The sequence below is a fragment of the Myotis myotis genome, unplaced genomic scaffold, assembly GCF_014108235.1.
Source record: "Myotis myotis isolate mMyoMyo1 unplaced genomic scaffold, mMyoMyo1.p scaffold_m19_p_8, whole genome shotgun sequence".
In the NCBI taxonomy this organism is placed as follows: domain Eukaryota; kingdom Metazoa; phylum Chordata; class Mammalia; order Chiroptera; family Vespertilionidae; genus Myotis; species Myotis myotis.
This window is the reverse complement of record NW_023416390.1, coordinates 62,257,693-62,276,482: the sequence shown is the minus strand read 5'-3', so window position 1 is coordinate 62,276,482 and position 18,790 is coordinate 62,257,693. Positions and strand designations below refer to the sequence as shown.

At 37.7% G+C, this 18,790-nt stretch overlaps 1 protein-coding gene across 27 annotated transcripts in view; it reads right to left on the bottom strand.

Moving 5' to 3' along the window:
• Positions 1-18,790, bottom strand: part of NEB (nebulin) — a 194,171-nt gene that overhangs the window by 72,429 nt on the left and 102,952 nt on the right. For all 27 annotated transcript variants that reach the window (XM_036319262.1, XM_036319266.1, XM_036319277.1 and 24 more), the window contains 16 exons: positions 17,408-17,611; positions 16,268-16,372; positions 16,017-16,124; positions 15,301-15,612; positions 14,432-14,635; positions 13,513-13,617; positions 12,182-12,289; positions 10,463-10,774; positions 9,454-9,657; positions 8,709-8,813; positions 8,056-8,163; positions 6,978-7,289; positions 4,752-4,955; positions 4,157-4,261; positions 495-599; positions 83-394 (listed from right to left, as the gene is read on the bottom strand). In XM_036319262.1, coding sequence (XP_036175155.1) covers positions 83-394; positions 495-599; positions 4,157-4,261; positions 4,752-4,955; positions 6,978-7,289; positions 8,056-8,163; positions 8,709-8,813; positions 9,454-9,657; positions 10,463-10,774; positions 12,182-12,289; positions 13,513-13,617; positions 14,432-14,635; positions 15,301-15,612; positions 16,017-16,124; positions 16,268-16,372; positions 17,408-17,611 — 2,913 coding nt within the window. The remainder of the gene's footprint in view (positions 1-82; positions 395-494; positions 600-4,156; positions 4,262-4,751; positions 4,956-6,977; positions 7,290-8,055; positions 8,164-8,708; positions 8,814-9,453; positions 9,658-10,462; positions 10,775-12,181; positions 12,290-13,512; positions 13,618-14,431; positions 14,636-15,300; positions 15,613-16,016; positions 16,125-16,267; positions 16,373-17,407; positions 17,612-18,790) is intronic.

Sequence of the window (18,790 nt, the reverse complement as noted above, 5' to 3'; positions counted from 1 at the left end):
GATCCAAGGACTTAATGACATAAACTTTCTGGGAGTCCTGGCAAAATACGGAAGAGCTCATCCTAAAATGCAGCCCACTCACATCGCTTTGCAGTTCGTAGGCCTTTTTGGCCTGAATCACATCGTTCTGGTCAGGCAGGCATGTCCATTGGTGTAAGCGCTGGCGATAATCAATGTCGCTGACCAGAATCTGGCAATTTTTAGAATGCAAGATGGAAAGCATATCCACAGGGCTTTGGAACTTAGTCTTGTATTTGGCCCAGTTCAGCCGATACTCTCGCTCGTTCTGAAGCTTGCCCGCTATGAGGGCCCACCGGATCCTGTTGTCGTCCCTGGCGGTGAGGGTGCCCACGTAGTGGCCCTTCTGCTTCTCATGGTCCAGCTTGTATTTATACTGGAGACACAAGAACAAAGCCGTGGGTCACAGCTTGTACTCGCAGTGCACCGAGGGCATTTGCTTACAAAACTGAGAGGTTAACCCCGGCCACACTCACATCGCTGGCGATCTCCCGGGAAGCCTTGGCAGACTGGATAGGGATGGCATCGAGCCGCACGTCGCAGCTCATCTTCATTTCATCCCAACCCTCGCGGTAAATTTTCTGAAGAGAACAAAGGGTATCATTCCAGGTTCAAATTCACCAATAACTCCAAGGGCTCACGTAGAATTATTATCAGCGGGATGCTGTTTTGAAGACCCAGAGCCAGTTAAAGGAAAGGGGATAGGTGCAAGAATCATTCTGCACCATGGTAATGAAATATGAAATCGTATCTGGAGTCCAACTATCTGAGATTGACAAGAGTTCTTTCTTTTTAATCTCAATCATAGCCTCCACATAGCTGTAAATGGTTTATGTAAAAGAGTGGAGTTGCTTCTTGGATTGGTAGCTTTGGGATAAATTTCAGTTCAGACACGAATGGGCTAGTATTGAATTTCTTTATTTAATCATTTAATTTATTTAATTTAAAATTTCAATTCAATTTTGTAATCTTCAAAAGTATAAACTTTTTAAATTTGTGAGGCTTTCCCCCCAATGTGGTTCTTTTAGATTTAATGTGATTGATGATACATATTGTTTGGGAATGTTAGATGTTCCTGCTGACGTGCAATTGGATATTAACAGCCATGTTTTAAGAAAAATGTACTGTCTTTTTGTTTGTAAAGAGAAGTTAATTAAGAGATAGACTGGTTTACAGATGACTTTATAAAGACTATACTTTCAGGGATCATTTCTATAGTTCGTTACAGAGAAATTTAAAAACATATGTTCATGTTTAAATAGGCACAGTCTGTATTGACAATGTCACAAAGACTCAGAAATAACAGTAATTTCGATGTATAATTTAGAAAACATACCAATCAGTATGGGATCTTGAATAGTAAAGGAAGGAGAGGTGAATTTCAATTATTGATAATTTCATGGCCTTTGCATATCTAAAATATGAGTGCTCAGATAAATTTTGTCTTTGTAAGTATGGATATATTTTATAGGAATTTTCATTCAAGTTTTTGTATGAATCTGGGTGGTCCTATTTTAATAATAAACTTGTTTTCTGTGCACAAGAAAAAGTATTGGGAGCAATGGGGAGATAAGGACACATATGTAATACCCTAATCAATAAAGAAAAAAAGAAAAGAAAAAGTATTCTCCACATTTAAATGTATTATACTAGAGAATATTCAATGCAAACTTGTCATTATATTATTTTAAATTATTTTTGTTTTTTATTTATTTCATCTTGTTACATCATGTCTTTATTTCTTTATTTTTGTTTGCGTATAGGGTCAAATGTATTTTTTTTATTTGTCTTAAAAATAAATCTGGCTTGAGACCAAACTTCTTCATCTACTAACTTTGAAAACATTAGAAAATTCCTTAATCATTTTAAGTTTCAACTTTCCTATTTGATAAAACAAAATAACCATATTTTACTCATGTGGCTAATTTGAAGATTAAATGAGTCAATTTAACATGAATTTGCTTGGTTACCTATAAAATTGTATACAAATATTCTAAAAACATTGTGCCTTCTAAATGATGGAAAGAGTTTTAAATAGTGAATTTTATAAAGTTATAATAATGGTGACACCATGTGTAAAGAAAATGCACATTTTGGTTGACATGCAAATGGGATGTTTGATTTCTTCCCAAATACAAGCCATTCTCATTAATATGTAAATATCTAAAGTTAATGACTTTACTTTTGGCATATTTTCAAATATTAGTCTTGCTTATATCATCATATCCAGCTGGGAAATTCATCATGCAAACAAGACCACATGAAACTTTCGAGAAAATTCCTGCCGAAGATGCCTCTGGATCAAACCAGAGAGCTGAAGAGGCCATGCTCAAATGAAGAGCTGACTGCCTCTCCACCCAGTCACTTGACAAGGGAACACTGCACAAAATACTGATTCTGGTCCTCCCTCCCCCCCAAAGTATCAGGGCCCTAAAATTTTATTTTTTTCCCAAGCCTTGGAAAAAATTAGCTCTCAAGTGGCTCATTATAATAGAGTTGCGGGCACACAGTTGGGCACGTGGTGAGGAATCTTTGCCTGGCAGGTTCCTTCTCTCATAAAGATGTATTACTTTTTGAAAGATGCAAAGTTTCAATCTATGGTGAGTTGCACTAAGGAAGTATCCTTTTTCTAAGGTTATGCTTGTTCTACACATGAGAAACCTCTGAGATCCATGAAGGTGGTACCTTCTTGAACGTTGCTGCATTATGTTAGCCACATAACTAAATTCTCTCATTTTATCTAATAGATTTTTAAGTTGATGTCCTTGCTTCTCCCAGGCATATAATGATTTATTCTGCAAATAATAATAATTTTGAAATTTTTTCTTTCCAAAATTTATCTCTTATTCTTACTCTTATTCAGTTATTTTGGCTTGAATGAGAGGCTTACTCAGCTAGAACTTTCAGCACCTTGGCAATGTTAGTGGGCATTCTTGTTTTACTCCTGACTTGAATGAGAAGTTTAGTTACTGAAGATGAGCCTGGTCTTGGATTTGAGATTTATTCTTTTTTTTTTTTTTAAAATATATTTTGTTGATTTTTTACAGAGAGGAAGGGAGAGAGATAGAGAGTTAGAAACATCGATGAGAGAGAAACATCGATCAGCTGCCTCCTGCACATCTCCTACTGGGGATGTGCCCGCAATCCAGGTACATGCCCTTGACCGGAATCGAACCTGGGACCTTTCAGTCCGCAAGCCGATGCTCTATCCACTGAGCCAAACCGGTTTCGGCTTGAGATTTATTCTTGCAGTCACATCAAGAAAATACGCATTTATTCTTATTTTTCTATGACTTGATTTTAGAAAATGAGAACAGATACTGAATTTTGTTGCATGCATTTCCAAATCTTATTAAAGGAGCATATGATTATTCCCCTTTGTTCTATCACATTATTAGGTTTCTGAAAATAGAATCCTCTTGGAATTCCTGTATGAACCTTAGTTGTTTGTGTCGTGTATTTATATCCAATTTGATTTATTAATATTTTACTTAAGATCTTCCTCATTATCATTGGTCTAGTTTCCATTTGTGAAACTATTTGGACAAGTTTTGGTAACTGTAATGGTGTTTTTTCTTTCATTGGGCTCTATCGTAGTTTTTTTTTTTTTCCTTAATGTTTTGAAAGAATTCTTCTGTAAAATCATCTGAGTGACCATGGCATTTGAGAGGAGAATGTAACGTCCTTAATAACTCTCTCAATTTCTTACTATATGTTTTTATTATTTTTCTGGGGTCAATTTTGGTAATTTGTAATTTCCTAGAAAATGCCCACAGTCCCAATTTTAAAATTAATTTGTAGAGTTTTGCAAAGAATTCTCATATTTCAAGTTCACCTGACTCTGTCATTAATTCCCCTTTCTTGTGTGTGGGTCCCTTCATTCCTCTTTCATCTTTCTTGTCCTTATTCTCTTCTCCCTTTTATCATGTTGACGCTGGCGCACCAATAACCGACCCTGCCCAGTGACTCTGAGCCGGGGACCTGCTCCTTTCCTCACGCCTGGTCCCGGACTGATGGTGAGGAGTCTTTCTTGCCTCCACCAATCTTCTCTCCCTTGACTATGAAGAGTTCCACTGGTGATACTGTAGCACCAGCTCGATGACCTTCTAAACAAAGTGGATTCTGTTGCAATACTTACATTGCTCACGTTGAGAGCATTGGCTCTGGCGAGATTAATTTCTGGAGTATCTGGCATTATGTGGATCGACGTTTTATCCTTGTCCCAAACTTCTCTGTACTTTGGCTATGGAAAGAACCAATAATAAAAAAGTTACTTCATAATTTGTAACTTGGCTAGTTCCAATGCACAACTTTTAATTTTTCTGATGCAAAACATTTTTATATCTAGAGGAGTGTTTTCACACAGATTACTCAAAGTTGATATAAAATCTGTATTACTGTATTAATACCTTTTATTAATACTTTGAGTTTCTGTTTAAAGTTAGAAAGTAAATAAAAAGCAACTTTGTCAACATTACTTATTAAAATATTGGCTACCATCAATATTATGTTTATTAGATTACTAGGTTAATGATTTCTTTGTTTGTTTGTTTGTTTGTTTTTGTTAATTCTCAACCGAGGATATTTTTCCATTGATTTTTAGGGAGAGTGGAAGAGAGAGGGAAAGACAGAGAGAAACATTGATGTGAGGGAGGAGCCTAATAAGGCCTGGGCAATGATTTTATTTATTTATAACACTAACCTAATTTTATTATAGAGAAAATGGTACTTACAATACTAATATTTTCAGCATTTGACTTAGCAAGGACAACTTCCGGTGTGTCGACGATGCTTGTGTACTTGAGATTCACCACAGGTGTCCGGTAGACACTGTCTCGTAGGATCTCCTGGGCGTTTTTGACTCTCAGTACTTCCGGAGACCCATCCGGCATCCAGCCAATGCCACGCAACCACTCCAAGTCAGCCTTGTAGATAGCCTGGGAAAGAAAACAAAGTCTGCTAGAAACGGGCTTTTTAAAAAAATTAGTAAAATAAGCAAGCACTTTTGTATGTTACATTTTATCTTCCACAAACAGTAATAAAAAATGAGTACTCTCCTGACAAACATAACTTCTCACATACACAGTAGTGCTTTGTTCTGCCTTTCCCCTGTGGCAGGGGGTCCAAGTTTGGGCGCATGTACACATTTTAAAAAGCAGAAAGATGTAGAAAGAGCTCTCTGTTTGGGGGATGCATGCGAAATTTTTGAATAACATTAGATAATCATCCTACTAGTCAATGTGGAATTTAAAGCAATAAAATAATGGGCTCTTTAGTAAGTCCTCTACAAAGCAACCAGAATGATCTTTTCAAAGTTCAAAATTCAAATCTGCTGTCACCACATCCCCTCATCCTGTGACTTCCCATTGGTCCTAGGATAAAAATCAAAATCCCTAACATGGACTAGAAGGCAAGGGCTGATCTGGCACCAGCCCCGACTGTTCTCCCAGCCTCATCTTACGGGTGCTTCCCTTCGACCTGTGCACTCTGACCACACCGGCCTTCTTTCAGTTGTGGTTTGCATACGGCCCCCTTTGCTTATGTTGCTCATTCTGCAGGAACATCCTCTGTGTCCTCCTCAGAGCCACCTCCTACTCTCCCTTCAGAGCCACTAAATCAGCGCTTCCTTAGATAAGCTTCCGCACCTCTCATAGAGCCAGAGATCACCCCTGGGCCATCTCACTATTTGCTGATATTCTCCAATTAGCACCTATTTCTTTGTTATCGGTGTGAATTCCTAAAGCCAGGAACTTGGTCTCATTTCTTCTTTATTTACAATTGTATCTTTAGTGCCTAGCCCAACACTTGGCACATAATGTGTCTAATATTTTAAAAAGACAATTAAGAATGCAATCCCTACCCTAGCTTCACAATTCTGATCTCAATTGTGTTTTTTTCCAAGATAGCAAGCACCTCCCTTTGAATTGGGATTTTTATTTTCTTGATTATCTAAATCTGTTTTCCCAGACATAGGTAAGTGGCAAACCATATCAAATTGCTTTATGTTAAACACCAGTTATTAACTTTATAAAAAACCATGGTGTTCTTCAGAAATGATATTTTAATAACTAGGTAATAAGATACAAATACCAGGCTAAAAAGGTAGTAAGAGGAGTGAAAAAGGTAGGAAATTTTCTTCCTACATGAAGAATGACATATCCAGAATTCAGAAAAAAGGATTCTCAAAGAAGATTACATAGACATTTTAAAATTTCCCTCTCTCATTCTCTAAGAACTTGATTGCTGTGCACACCTCAGTTCACTAATGTGGGTCAGGTTAGTGAACAGACTGCCTTTCTTGAGAAAACGGCTTACATTCACCAGGTGGCAATTCATTTCAAGTGATGGGTGTACATCCCACAGGAAACTCATTCATTATGAGAAAGCATCTTTTGAAGTTTAGGGGAAACAAGTTCACATAGTTAAAAAAAAAGGTATTCCTTCTATAGAAAAAATAAATAGCCTGAGGGAATCCATCATTTCCCAAACATTGAATGGGCATAAAATATGAGTAAATCTAAAAGCACTTCAGGTAAATTAATGAAACACCAGGTTGTGAAGAACACCAAAAGTTAAGGAAAACCAGTGAGTCTGAAGCATGCTGCTAACCTCTGAAATTAATTTTAAGGAAAATAGCCTGTCCTTCTTCAATGCATAGTTGAAGGACCAGGACAGTCCTTAATAAACTACAAACACTGCACATGTTCACAAGTCTATAGAAAAATTATGAAAATAAAAACTTAACAACAAAAATGAAAACTTTCTGAATAAACCCAGCAGTAGGGTAGACACTTAATAAGCTTGGTAAAATACTCAAGGGAAGTGCTTATGTAGGGGGAGTTGTATTTTCCCACGCACTGGAAGGAGTGGTCAGGCAGAGCTGTGGAAGGCTTCCTTCCCGGGGACAGCTCACCCCTCAGGCACCTGCCTTGGTGCTCCCTTCCCAGGTACACACTTACATCACTCTGCAGGTCATACGCTCTCCTGGCGTGGATCACATCATTCTGGTCAGGAAAGCAAGACCACTGGTGCAGGTACTGGCGATAGTCGACGTTGCTTGCTAATGCCTGGCCTTCTTTGGCAGTGCTGATGGACACCATGTCCCCCGGGATGGAGATCTTCGCCTTGTGGTCATTGTAGGCCTTTTTGTACAGCCTGTCATTCTGCATCTTGAGTACATTTGCTGCCCAAGCCAGTTTAGGGTCTTCCTTGGCATTGCGACATCCAATATAGTGGCCTTTCTGTTTCTCATAAGCAGTCTTATACAGATACTGTTGGGTGTGAGCAGAAGAAAGAAGAGTTGTTTCTCCAAGTTCAATATGTCTAGACATTCAGTTCAAAATAGCTCCATTCCCTTAGATTCCTCTTTTGGGGGCACTACAAGCACCTCTAGGCAAGAACATTGTGAGCGCCTCTAAGGCAAGAAGTGTGCTTCTAGGTTATCCTCCAATACAGGCTTGTCCAGTGTTTCTCAAACTCCAGTCAAGGTTTGGCACCCTCACATGTTTTGTCACAAACATGTACCAAATGTACTTCATACTTTAAGTCAATTTGATCCTTTGTTTAAATAAATTTATTTTTTAAGTGTAAACTTACTTAAATTGTTATTTTAAAATTTATAATTCTATCTAAATGGGATAAAATCAGTATTATTTCTAACACACATTGAAACACATATATAACCATTTTTAAAAATGCTTGTTTATGTGTTACATAATATATCACTTTGAGAAACAACAGAATTCTTTTCACCTATAAATCTCCAAGTGCTAGTAAATTAGCTATATTGAGAAGATATTGAAAATAAAATAAAAATCTGTGCTTAAACATAAGAAGAGCAGAACTCAGCAGAGAAGCATGAAGATCATCAAATTGTTGTAAAGTTGTTCTTAAATTTGGGATTTTAAAACAAGACACTAATAACAATGACCTCCACTTAAGTATAATTCCTGGGGAAATATGTTAAAGATTAGTATGGCATTAACCCCCTGTGTGCCCACTAGTGTTTGTCAAAGCTGGGCAAGGAGGAGCTCTTACATCACTGGCAATATCCCTGGAAGCCTTGGCATGCTGGATCCCAATGGCATCTGCTCGCAGGTCATAGCCGGTTGACTTGACATCTTCCCAAGCTTGCTGGTAGTGTTTCTGCAATTGGAGATTGCAATGCTACAGTCAGTCTGAAGAGGGAGCTACTGAGCAACATGCTAACAGTTATACTGAAAACTAATCTCCCCTAGAGCTTCATAGGCTGGTTTCATATTGAACTTACGTTCCAATCGTTTTTTCATGGAATTTAGTAAAGTTATCTCTTATACCTTTTTTTTAAAGAAGGAAATTTAGGAGACAGGAAATCATGTTAAAATGAGAAAAAAATATTATTTGGTTTTTAAAAGGAAAATCAATGATGGGTCACTAAAAAGAGAGCTAAGTATTATACATGCATAGGTACTTTTATGTTGTGTTTTGGCAAAACCACTGCATTTTTCCTTCCAACAAAGATAAAGACACATATCTCTAAACACACACACACACACACACACACACACACACACACACACATTAGCTTAAAGACTAGAAATAAAAGGAATGGTAGGGAACTGTCTTTTATAAATACTTTCCGGAGCATACTGCCAAAAGGTTCAGTTAGACAGAAAGCATTGTATAAAGCAAATGGGTGTGTAGTGCCTTACGTTGCTGATCTGCAGGGCGTTGATCTTGGACTGCAGCATCCCTGGAGTGTCAGCTGGCACATTCACATTAGCCTTCTCTTTGTCCCAGGCTTCGCGATACAATGGCTGGTAAAAATGAAAAACAAAGGCTGATTGACGAGTAAATAAATCAATTACCACATGAATAACATTACAGTTAAAAATTCTCTTTGAAGGTTTTCCTATGTAAATATAGATCACATTTTGTTTTTGTTTAGAAAGTACCAATAGTGACTTCAACAAGAGGAATACATTCATGCATAATATAATATAAATGTAAAATGAGTCAGAAACATGGCAGTAAAATAATCCTTTTGCATTTATTCACATGTAATTATCAGGCAGTAAACCTGCATCGCAGGTAACTATGATATTCCACATTGCTAGTAAAGTCCTGGCTCTCTTAACTAAAATAACTTTAATAATGTCTAACATTGCTACCCCTGGACTTTTCAACTTATTTTATGATTGAATACAAAAAAAGATGTCAATTTCTGATCATGGTATTAACTGGTTGACCAGTATTATAGGCAGGTCTTAAAATGCGTTCAAAGTATACATCAGCATCTGTGAAACATGAAGATACCCACTACACTTATAGTGAGCAAAGTTATCGAAGCAAATGAAATGTGGATACTGTTCATCGACCGACTATATAAAATTCTACCTGGATACACATATCTTTAGGATTCTGATGGGTATTAGCAGTTTAAAGTTCACAGCTTACCTCGCTGATCTGTAGAGCATTCGTCTTTGCCAGAATGACTTCAGGCGTATCAGCAATGCAGGTGAATTTGAGGGTCTCAGGCTTTGTACGATACAGCTTTTCATTGAGGAGATCTTGGGCATTCTTCACTCTCACCACTTCCACAGAACCCTCTGGCAACCATCCGATACCCTTCAACCATTCCAGGTCTGATTTGTACACGTTCTACATGAAGGAGAGTACCACAGAGTGCAGAAGGGTCAAATTTGTAGTAGAGCACAATGCCAACAAACCACACACACGATCTCTGTTTAAATCAGCGGGGTGGCCAATCCCACGAAACTCAAGGATCAGCATTAAATGGTATCATTGGGTGTACTGTCTCTGGCACAGGTCTCTGGGAGAAGCTCACAGGATCTATCCTCCAGGACTGAAGCAGGGCTGACAAGTGGCATTTGGGGAATGACAGACTGCAATGGCATAAAATGCAAAGTTGAGCTTTTGTGCTCACCACTTGGAATCTGCCTTTTAATTACTACTGGGAATTCCTACAGATGTATCATCTGCAGGAATTTAGGGGGGAAAAGTCCTTAGATGCGTGTATAATGAGAAAAAATACACATCTATAAACATTTTTCTCTATATACAAAAATATAATATAAATACATATTTTCTATATGCACCAGATAAACTTGAAATGCAAAATTTTCTTATGCTTAACCTGTTTCTGAAACTTACGTATCTGATAATGTATCACAAAAGTACTGGATCAGAACCACTGGGACTGAAATTTTCTACCTAATTACATAGAATAGCAGAGTGATTTTCATCTTGATGGATAAGGCCTTGTTGCATAAGAAGGAATCCCTATAAGATTAAAAAACATTCAGAAAAACTCTATCATGAAATGTACAGACTATGCTAGGTTCTTTCTATGAAGATTACCAGTTAAATTACATCCCCAGGGAATACACTGTGATTACACACACAGGCACACATCTCCCCAAGGGTCTGGTGATAATATACGTACATCGCTCTGCAGTTCGTAGGCTTTCTTGGCCTGGATCACATCATTCTGATCTGGCAGACACGTCCACTGGTGCAGATAATTGCGATAATCCACGTCGCTAACCAGGACCTGGCATTTCTTGGCTTGAACAATTGACATCATGTCCAAGGGTGTATTGTAAATTCCTTTAGACTTCTCATAAGCTTTCCTATATTCCCTGTCACTCTGGATCTTGGCAGCATGTATAGACCATACCAATTTGGGGTCATCTTGTAGGCTGCGGAAACCCACGTGGTGGCCCAGTTGCTTACGGTAACCTTCTTTGTATTTGTACTAAAGTGGTGAAAAAACAGATAAAAAGACATATGAAAATAATGTATTAGAGAACTTTTCATGACATGTTTCAGAATATTTTCTTAATGTAAAGTGGCTTGACATTGGCAGTCATTATGTACATCACCTAACTTTAAGGAAATTACAAAGGGCTATTTAGATAGCTTTATAGAGGACATGAGTAAATCAGGAAGGACTGTATAGTAAACAAGAGTAATAAAAAAATAATAATAGCTAGCATTTACTGAGCAATCACTCTATGGCAGACTCTATTATGAATACTTCAAATGTATTAGGTTGATCCATCTGATATTGCTGGTTTTTTTAGTTAAAAATAGTTGACAGTGGCAATTATAAATTCATTTAATCCTCACAACATCTCTATGTGGTAGTACTATTATTATCACATATTTCAGATGCTGGGGGGAGGGGGCACAGTAAAGGTAACCATTGTCCCCAAAATTGCCTGGCAGGTGGAAACATTAGGTTAGATGGTCCTTCAAGAGTACTGAAGGTACTTCAAGTAGGAAAAAATCATGTGTGATTTAGGAGACAGACAAGATGTATGTTTCAGGAATGGAAAGCAAGGTTGCTGGTTTGAATCAGAAGATGACAGTAAAAGACCTATGGATAAGAGTTTGTGGTCCACGCTTGTCCTCAATGTCTTAGGACTAGAGTTAGATAGCTTCTCTTTCCCATATTTAGATCTGATCTGCAAATTTGGACAAAAGGGAGATAGAAAGGACGGGAATAAAGCAGACACTGTACTCAGGTGTAGTTTTTATAGATAAAAAGGAGGAAGAAGATAGAAAGAAACTCCTGGATACATGAAATAAAAAATAGAGAAGAATGGGGAGAAAGGGAACAAAGATGGCTTAAAGATTTGAAACTGGGGGTTGGGGGTTGGGGGGAGCAAACTAGGATAATTGTTTTGACCCTTAGTAAGTTTTAAAAGTACTGTTAAATGAACTTCAAGAGGTTACTAAGAACATTATACATAAGCCTCCAGAATAAAATCTTGTTTATAAAACTTGATTTCATTCTTAAGTCTTCTTGTTTGACACTTTCACCTGTGATTTATATTTATGGAGAATGTCAGAAATATTTTGGGGGTAAAATCACATTGTATTGGTTCCTGAATTTTCCCCAAGAATTTCACACAGACCTTCACGATATTTTTCTCCTACTTAGAAACAACTAAGAAGTTATTTACACATGTACCTCATTTATGCTTACCTTAATGTTCTTTTGTCCCATTTTAATGTTTTTTTTTTTAAATAAAGTCTTTAGTGTAAGACAAAACATAATCATTTGTCTAGATCTTTAAAAAACACCCAAATTCTTGAAAAATACTCTGCCTATCTGTTGCATGGAGGAGGAGAACCACAAGGAAACAAGGAGCCGTACCTCACTGGCGATTTCCCTGGAGGCTTTGGCATGCTTGATTTCAATGGCATCTGCTCTTATGTCATAGCCTTTCTGCTTGGCCTCGTTCCAGTCTTTCTGGTAGAGTTTCTATTGAGGGAAAAAAAAGGTTTGATTAGAAGAATTGAAAATAAGTAAATATACTCAAAGTAGTCATATGAGTCATAAGGCATAATGTCAATGATGGCAACATAAAAACAAAACCTGTCACTTCTGAGTTCTTCTCTTGGTTATTGGTTATTTACTTTGTGGAGTGCCGGATACTTCTGATAAAATTTTCAAAGGTAAATATCTAAGTCTAGCAGCTAAACACCTAAATCTAAACATCTGAACCCAAACTAATATTTGAATATCTGTATTCATCACAATATGGCCCACATCTGAAGAAATCTCATTACACAGTAGATGAAAACTAAGAATCAATGGTGAACCTTCTTCACAAGGCAACATATGAAACCTGATTAGATTGTCTTCCTAATGTTGTCCTTTGACTTTTTAGAGATCTCTGCTAATGACATGACATATATATCATACATATCCTGCACTTTGCATATATTTAAAAGTTGTTTTGGCTTTTCTTATAGCCTTCAAATGTCCAACAAGAAAGTTCTGGATCAATCAAAAACTGATAAAGACAATAGAAAAAAAGATAATAGAGACTATTACCTTTTAAGAGGCATTTAACTAGGGATTTCATTATTTTCAAATAAGATACAATGAAACTGAGCTGTGAACATTAGATACTAGAGGCCCGGTGCATGAAATTTGTGCACAGGTGGGGCCCCTAGGCCTGGCCGGTGAGTGGGGCCTATCAGGGCTGGGCTGGCCGGGGTCTGCCAGTTACCGGATGGGGCCTGCTGGGCAGGGCCTGCCGGATGGGGGGGAGGTTGGCTGGCCATGGGAGGTTGGCTGTGGGAGTGCACTGAACACCAGGGGGTACTCCTGCATTGAGGGTCTGCCCCCTGGTGGTCAGTGCGCGCCATAGCGACTGGTCAACCAGTTGTTCCGGTCATTTGGTTGCTTAGGCTTTTATATATATAAATAGGACAGTGATTTCAAGGTTGAAAGAAGTACATCACTAAGATGCAGGTATCCTACACGTTGCAGTCCAGGGACTCAACCATGTATCTAAACTAACATTTAAAAGAGAATTTCCATTCGTATTGTATTGGGAGTGGTAGCTAGAGAGAAAGTGTCGAGCATCAAAAGCTGTAGACATTTCTAAGATAGGTAATTTTTCAATTACAACACACTCCATAGCGGACAGATATTGACTCATAAAGGCATTGACACTTCATATCCATGCCACTTACATTGCTGATTTGCAAGGCATTGATTTGGGCCTGCAGCATGACTGGCGTGTCGGAAGGAATGTTGATGTTGGTTTTGTCTTTATTCCAGGCTTCTTGATACAGTTTCTGTGGAGAGAAGGGAAATTTTATTTCAATATTTCATAGAGAATGGAGATCTGAAACATAAAGTCTAAGTGACCATTTAATCTGGAAAAATGTTTTTATATATGGTTGTGATGGTTAATTTTATGTGTCAACTTGCCTAAGCCACAGTACCCAGACATTCGGTCAAACATTATTCCAGACATTCTGTGAAGTTACTTTTAAGATGACATTAACATCTCAGCAGACTTTGGGTAAAGCAGACTACCCTCCGTGTTGTAGGTGGGCTTTGTCTAGTAAAGGCCTTTTTAGAAAAAAGTCTGACTTCCTCTGAACAAGAAGTCACTCTGCCTGTCGATGCCTTTGGGCTTGAACTGCAGCTCCTTCCTGCCTCCAGTCTGCCGCCCACCCTGCAGATGTTGGACTTGCCAGCTCCACAACAGAGCCAATTCCTTACAACCAATCTCTCTCTACTACACACCCTACTGGTTCTGCTTTTCAGGAGAACCCTGATTAATACAATCTTATACCATTTAATATGCAGCATTGTGCCACAGGTTTTAGTATTTTATAGAACTTAAATATTTGTTTTCCTGACGCACAATGGAGTAACACTTTTCTAGTTTTAATGCTTCCAAATGTATGGCAGGGGATGGGCACCTTGGCATGCGTCAGAGTTCTGCTTTGCATGCGTCCTCACTGAACTAGTCAAGAGACTCTTAGAGGTGCTCCCATCACTACAGTCTTTGAAGAGGAACAGTCCGCCTGTCCCCTGTGGCTGGCCTCATTTGATAACAAAGTCCCACAAAAGGAACACCTGAGATAAGATGGTTCTTACCTCACTAATTTGCAGAGAATTGGCTTTTGCCAGGACAACTTCTGGAGTGTCAGTAATGCAAGTGAATGTCAAGGCTTCTGGTCGCGTCCGATAGAGCCTTTCATTCATCAGGTCTTGAGCACCTTTCACTCTGGTCATTTCTACTGAGCCTTCTGGCATCCAGCCGATGCCACGCAACCACTCCAGGTCTGCCTTATATACACTCTACAAGGGGTTAGAACAAAATTTTGTTCCAATGTTAGACACATTATCCCTTAATTGAAAAATAAAGTTCATGGGGAAATGGTGGCTCCAAAAAAGTAGGACCTGAGATTTTACATAACTTGGGAGTTGTAATATCAATGACAGAGTAATTTGTAAAAACCTAATTCTTTATACTAACCATGAATAGGAATACACAAGTAATAATGTTAAATTTTATGATAATTATTTTATATTTTAAAAAATTATAAAATAAACATTTTAAAAAGGAAATTTTGTTGACTCTCATTCCATTTTCATCCTGTAAAAAGAAACCCATGGAAAGTCCGTTCAGTGTGTTGGATATAATATAGTAGAGGCAATTAAAAAAAAACCATTCATATAATTTAAGTTTGTCTGAAATATATTTTCATTGCCAAAAATTAAAAATGACATGAAGAAAATAGTCTGGAATATAGGCCAGGGAATAAAGGACATGACCAAGTAGCATTCTTTATCTATAATCTTTGCTCCCAGCTTTACTCCTAAGTATGTTTTTTATTAAACAAAATGAATGGTGCCTCCTGGGGTTGTGCACAACCCATGGATCTGTCCACAGAGGAAATGACTGGAAAATTAGTAAATCTACTTCCTCCCATTCCACCTTTCCCAGCGTTCATGTTACGTACATCACTCTGCAGCTCATAGGCCCTCTTTGCTTGGATAATGTCGTTTTGATCAGGTAAGCATGTCCAGTGGTGCAGGATATTCCGGTAGTCAATGTCACTGACCAGTGTCTGACATTTCTTGGCCAGCAAGATGCCTAACATATCCACTGGGGTACTATACTTGGTCTTCGATTTTTCAAAGTCCTTCTTGTACTCTCTTTCACTTTGAATCTTCCCTGCATTTATGGCACACATGATTTTGGGGTCATCTTCAATGCTCTGGGCTCCAATGTGGTGGCCTTTCTGTTTTTCATATGCTTCTTTGTATTTGTACTAAAATGTCAGAAATATAGGTTTAGAAATCCAGTTCTATTACCATATACACACTGAGAATTACAACATGAACATCCATTAGCAAACAGATAAGAATTTTAATTTGCAAATATTTTGGCTTCTCTGAATAATTTTAAACTAATATTTGATGCTATCATTACACTAATAACTGTAGTGTAATCATATATCTTCATTAGTGGAACCCTTTCCTCCATCAACTCTAACTGTGATTCCAAAAATATATTTTTCTTCTCTATGAAAACAAAGGGAAAGGTCTTAGACTTAGAACGTAGCAAGCAGGCCTGGAGGAACACATGTGGAAGCGGTTACAAAGTGGGGCCCGCCAGCTGCACTAAAGTTGTTCAGCAATGTGAGACCAAGGGGGTCAGATCGAGGTCACTTACATCACTGGCAATGTCCCTCGAGGCCTTGGCACTTTTGATGGAAATAGCATCAGCTCTCAGGTCATAGTCCTTCATCTTTGATTCATCCCATCCCTTGGTGTAAAGTTTCTATGTGGAGGATAATACACAACAGAAAAATAAAAGGGTGATAGACAGTTACTAGGCCTATTCCAGAAAGGAAGGTGGTAAGATAGAAACAGTATTTTAATTACTCCTAGAGCAGCTTAAACAACAATCGGGAAATCTCTTACTTGGCTGATATTGACAGAATTGCTCTTGGCCAGCATGATTTCTGGGGTGTCCGGCATCACATGGATGGAAGTTTTGTCAGCATCCCAAGCTTCTGTATATAAGTGCTATGAGGGAAATAAGGTAAGACCCATATTTTTTAAAGGCGGTACATTACAGTTTTTATCAAATTTAACTCACTTAAGTAAAATAGCCTATTTAAGGTTATTTGGAGGTGAGGGAAGCAAAAGGGTAGTGAGGAGAGTTAAACATGGCAATGTTTAAACAGCCATATGATCGTTTCACAGCTAATACAAAACAACATAATGATCTCAATTATTAATTCTTTTCATCCAGTAAAACTCAAGCTTACTCAGTACCTCCAAGGATGGAGCATGGCTATAGAACTGTGATGTAGTAGAAATCCCTAGACTTCAGAGTCAATCCCAAGTTCAAACCCAACTCCACTATGTCCAAGCTATGTGATCTTGAAAAAGGTGCATAACGCCTCATATTCCTCATTTCTTGGAGGGAGATAATCATATCTTTTTTATTGAGTATTTTTTGAAAATTAACAATAACATATAAAATGCATCAGTCATAGTAGGCACTCAACGAATTGTATATTTTCTATTGCTGTTATCACTGTGGTTACTGCTGATGAGTATGGTATAGAATAGAATTTCTGGAGTGTTAATAACCCTAATTCTGAGGTTTGCTGAGAGCCAATTTCACATTCTTCAATGAGCAGGCACTCAATATCACCACCTGAATGTTTGGAAGATGTCCAGGCAGGTGTGGGAGAATTTAGATAAATTAGAATTCAATCTAAAATGTGCATATTAAGGTTCTATCCACTGGAAAAAGAATTCGCTCAGTCTCAATAAACAGGTTGCTAGAACTCCAGAAAAAAGAACTGATCATCTATCTTATGTAATAAAACTGAAAGCAACAATAGCCGCTCACTTTTCAAAAACAATTTCCACAACCTAAGGAGAAAGAATAAACCAAGCAACTAATTTGAGTTGTGCATTGGTACTTCTAAAAACACCGTGTTTCCCAGACTTTAAAACAAAAGGCTAAATGTTATATATATTTGTCACTTTATGAGCTACATTCACGAGAGGGATGACTCGGGCAACTGGAAACAGCTGAAGACTAACCTTGCTCATTGTCAGGGCATTACTCTTTGCCAGGACAATTTCTGGGGTATCTGTAATGCATGTGAATTTGAGCTTATCTGCAGGCAGACGGTACTTCCTGTCACTCAGGATTTCTCCAGCTCTCTTCACCTTTTCGACCTCTACGGAGCCAATGGGCACCCATCCAATGCCTCGCAGCCACTCAAGATCAGCCTTGTAAATAGCCTGAAAATGAAATAATGTCAAATATTTATTAAAAATTACCTAGACAACTTGGTGTCTGACCCTGATTTAGCATTTATAGAGGATGTATACTTCTGAATCTTACTTGTGTAAATTTCTGGGAAGACCCACTGTGGTACAGAGGGTCTAAACGCTTTGTTCCTGAAGGTAGCCTTGTTTCAGAGACCCCAAAATCGCTATAATAATATGGATTTCATTGATACAAAACCATTTTAAGGAAATTACTGTCTGCCTCCTGATACAAAGAGCTTATTTTCTGATTTGATTGCCCATATTGTGTGGGACTAATAAGAACACAGTTTGTTCTTATCTCATTAGACAATGGCCTTCCCAGCCAGTCCTATAATATAAAGAAAGGATGACCACATGTTGAATTAATGTACTTTCTGGGAACAACAAAAAGGGTGTCTTTTTTCATATAATTCTATATACATGCTTCTAAGACAAAGAGTACATATATTTTTACTCTTATTTATCTTATTTTCAGCCCTCTTTTCTGTCATAATTCAAGTAAAATAAGATATTTCGTCTTTTTTTTCAGTTTTATTCTTTGAATTTAAATAATTGCTTGAAGGATAATTTTTCTCCTTATTAAGGGTAACAATCCTTTTTATTTTTATGGATTTTTGGGAAACTCTCTTTTTACAGTGCCACGACTTTTATCATTCTTTTGAAAGTGACTACTTATGAGAGCCTGATTTAAAAAACAAAAAGGAGCTACTAAACCAATAAGGTAGCATTTAGGTGCTCAGGACAATTTACTAGCTGACAACAAAAGTGCCTGCCATATTCCTAGGAAAGTATTGTTTTCAGCTTCTTGGATAAATTATCTCAATGTATAATTCATTCCTAAACTTTCTTTTACCAGTTATAATAGATATTCCTGTAAATTAAGTAATCAGAAAAAGGTAATGCAATCAATTCATTTGGAAAGCTAGGTTGAGTTAACCCCTAGAGTGCCGGGGAGCGCTATCAAAGCTTCGAAATGGTGTCCAGTTCTAAATCTGCTTTTATTAGTGATGATGATATTGCTAAATATGTCAATGTAGTAAAGGTTTCCTTAAGATTTTGAATATGTAACTTCATTTATTTGCGATTCATAATTTTTTTCCTAAACTGCTGTAAAAACAGCAAAAATGCCTTGGCAATTTTAGCATAGTT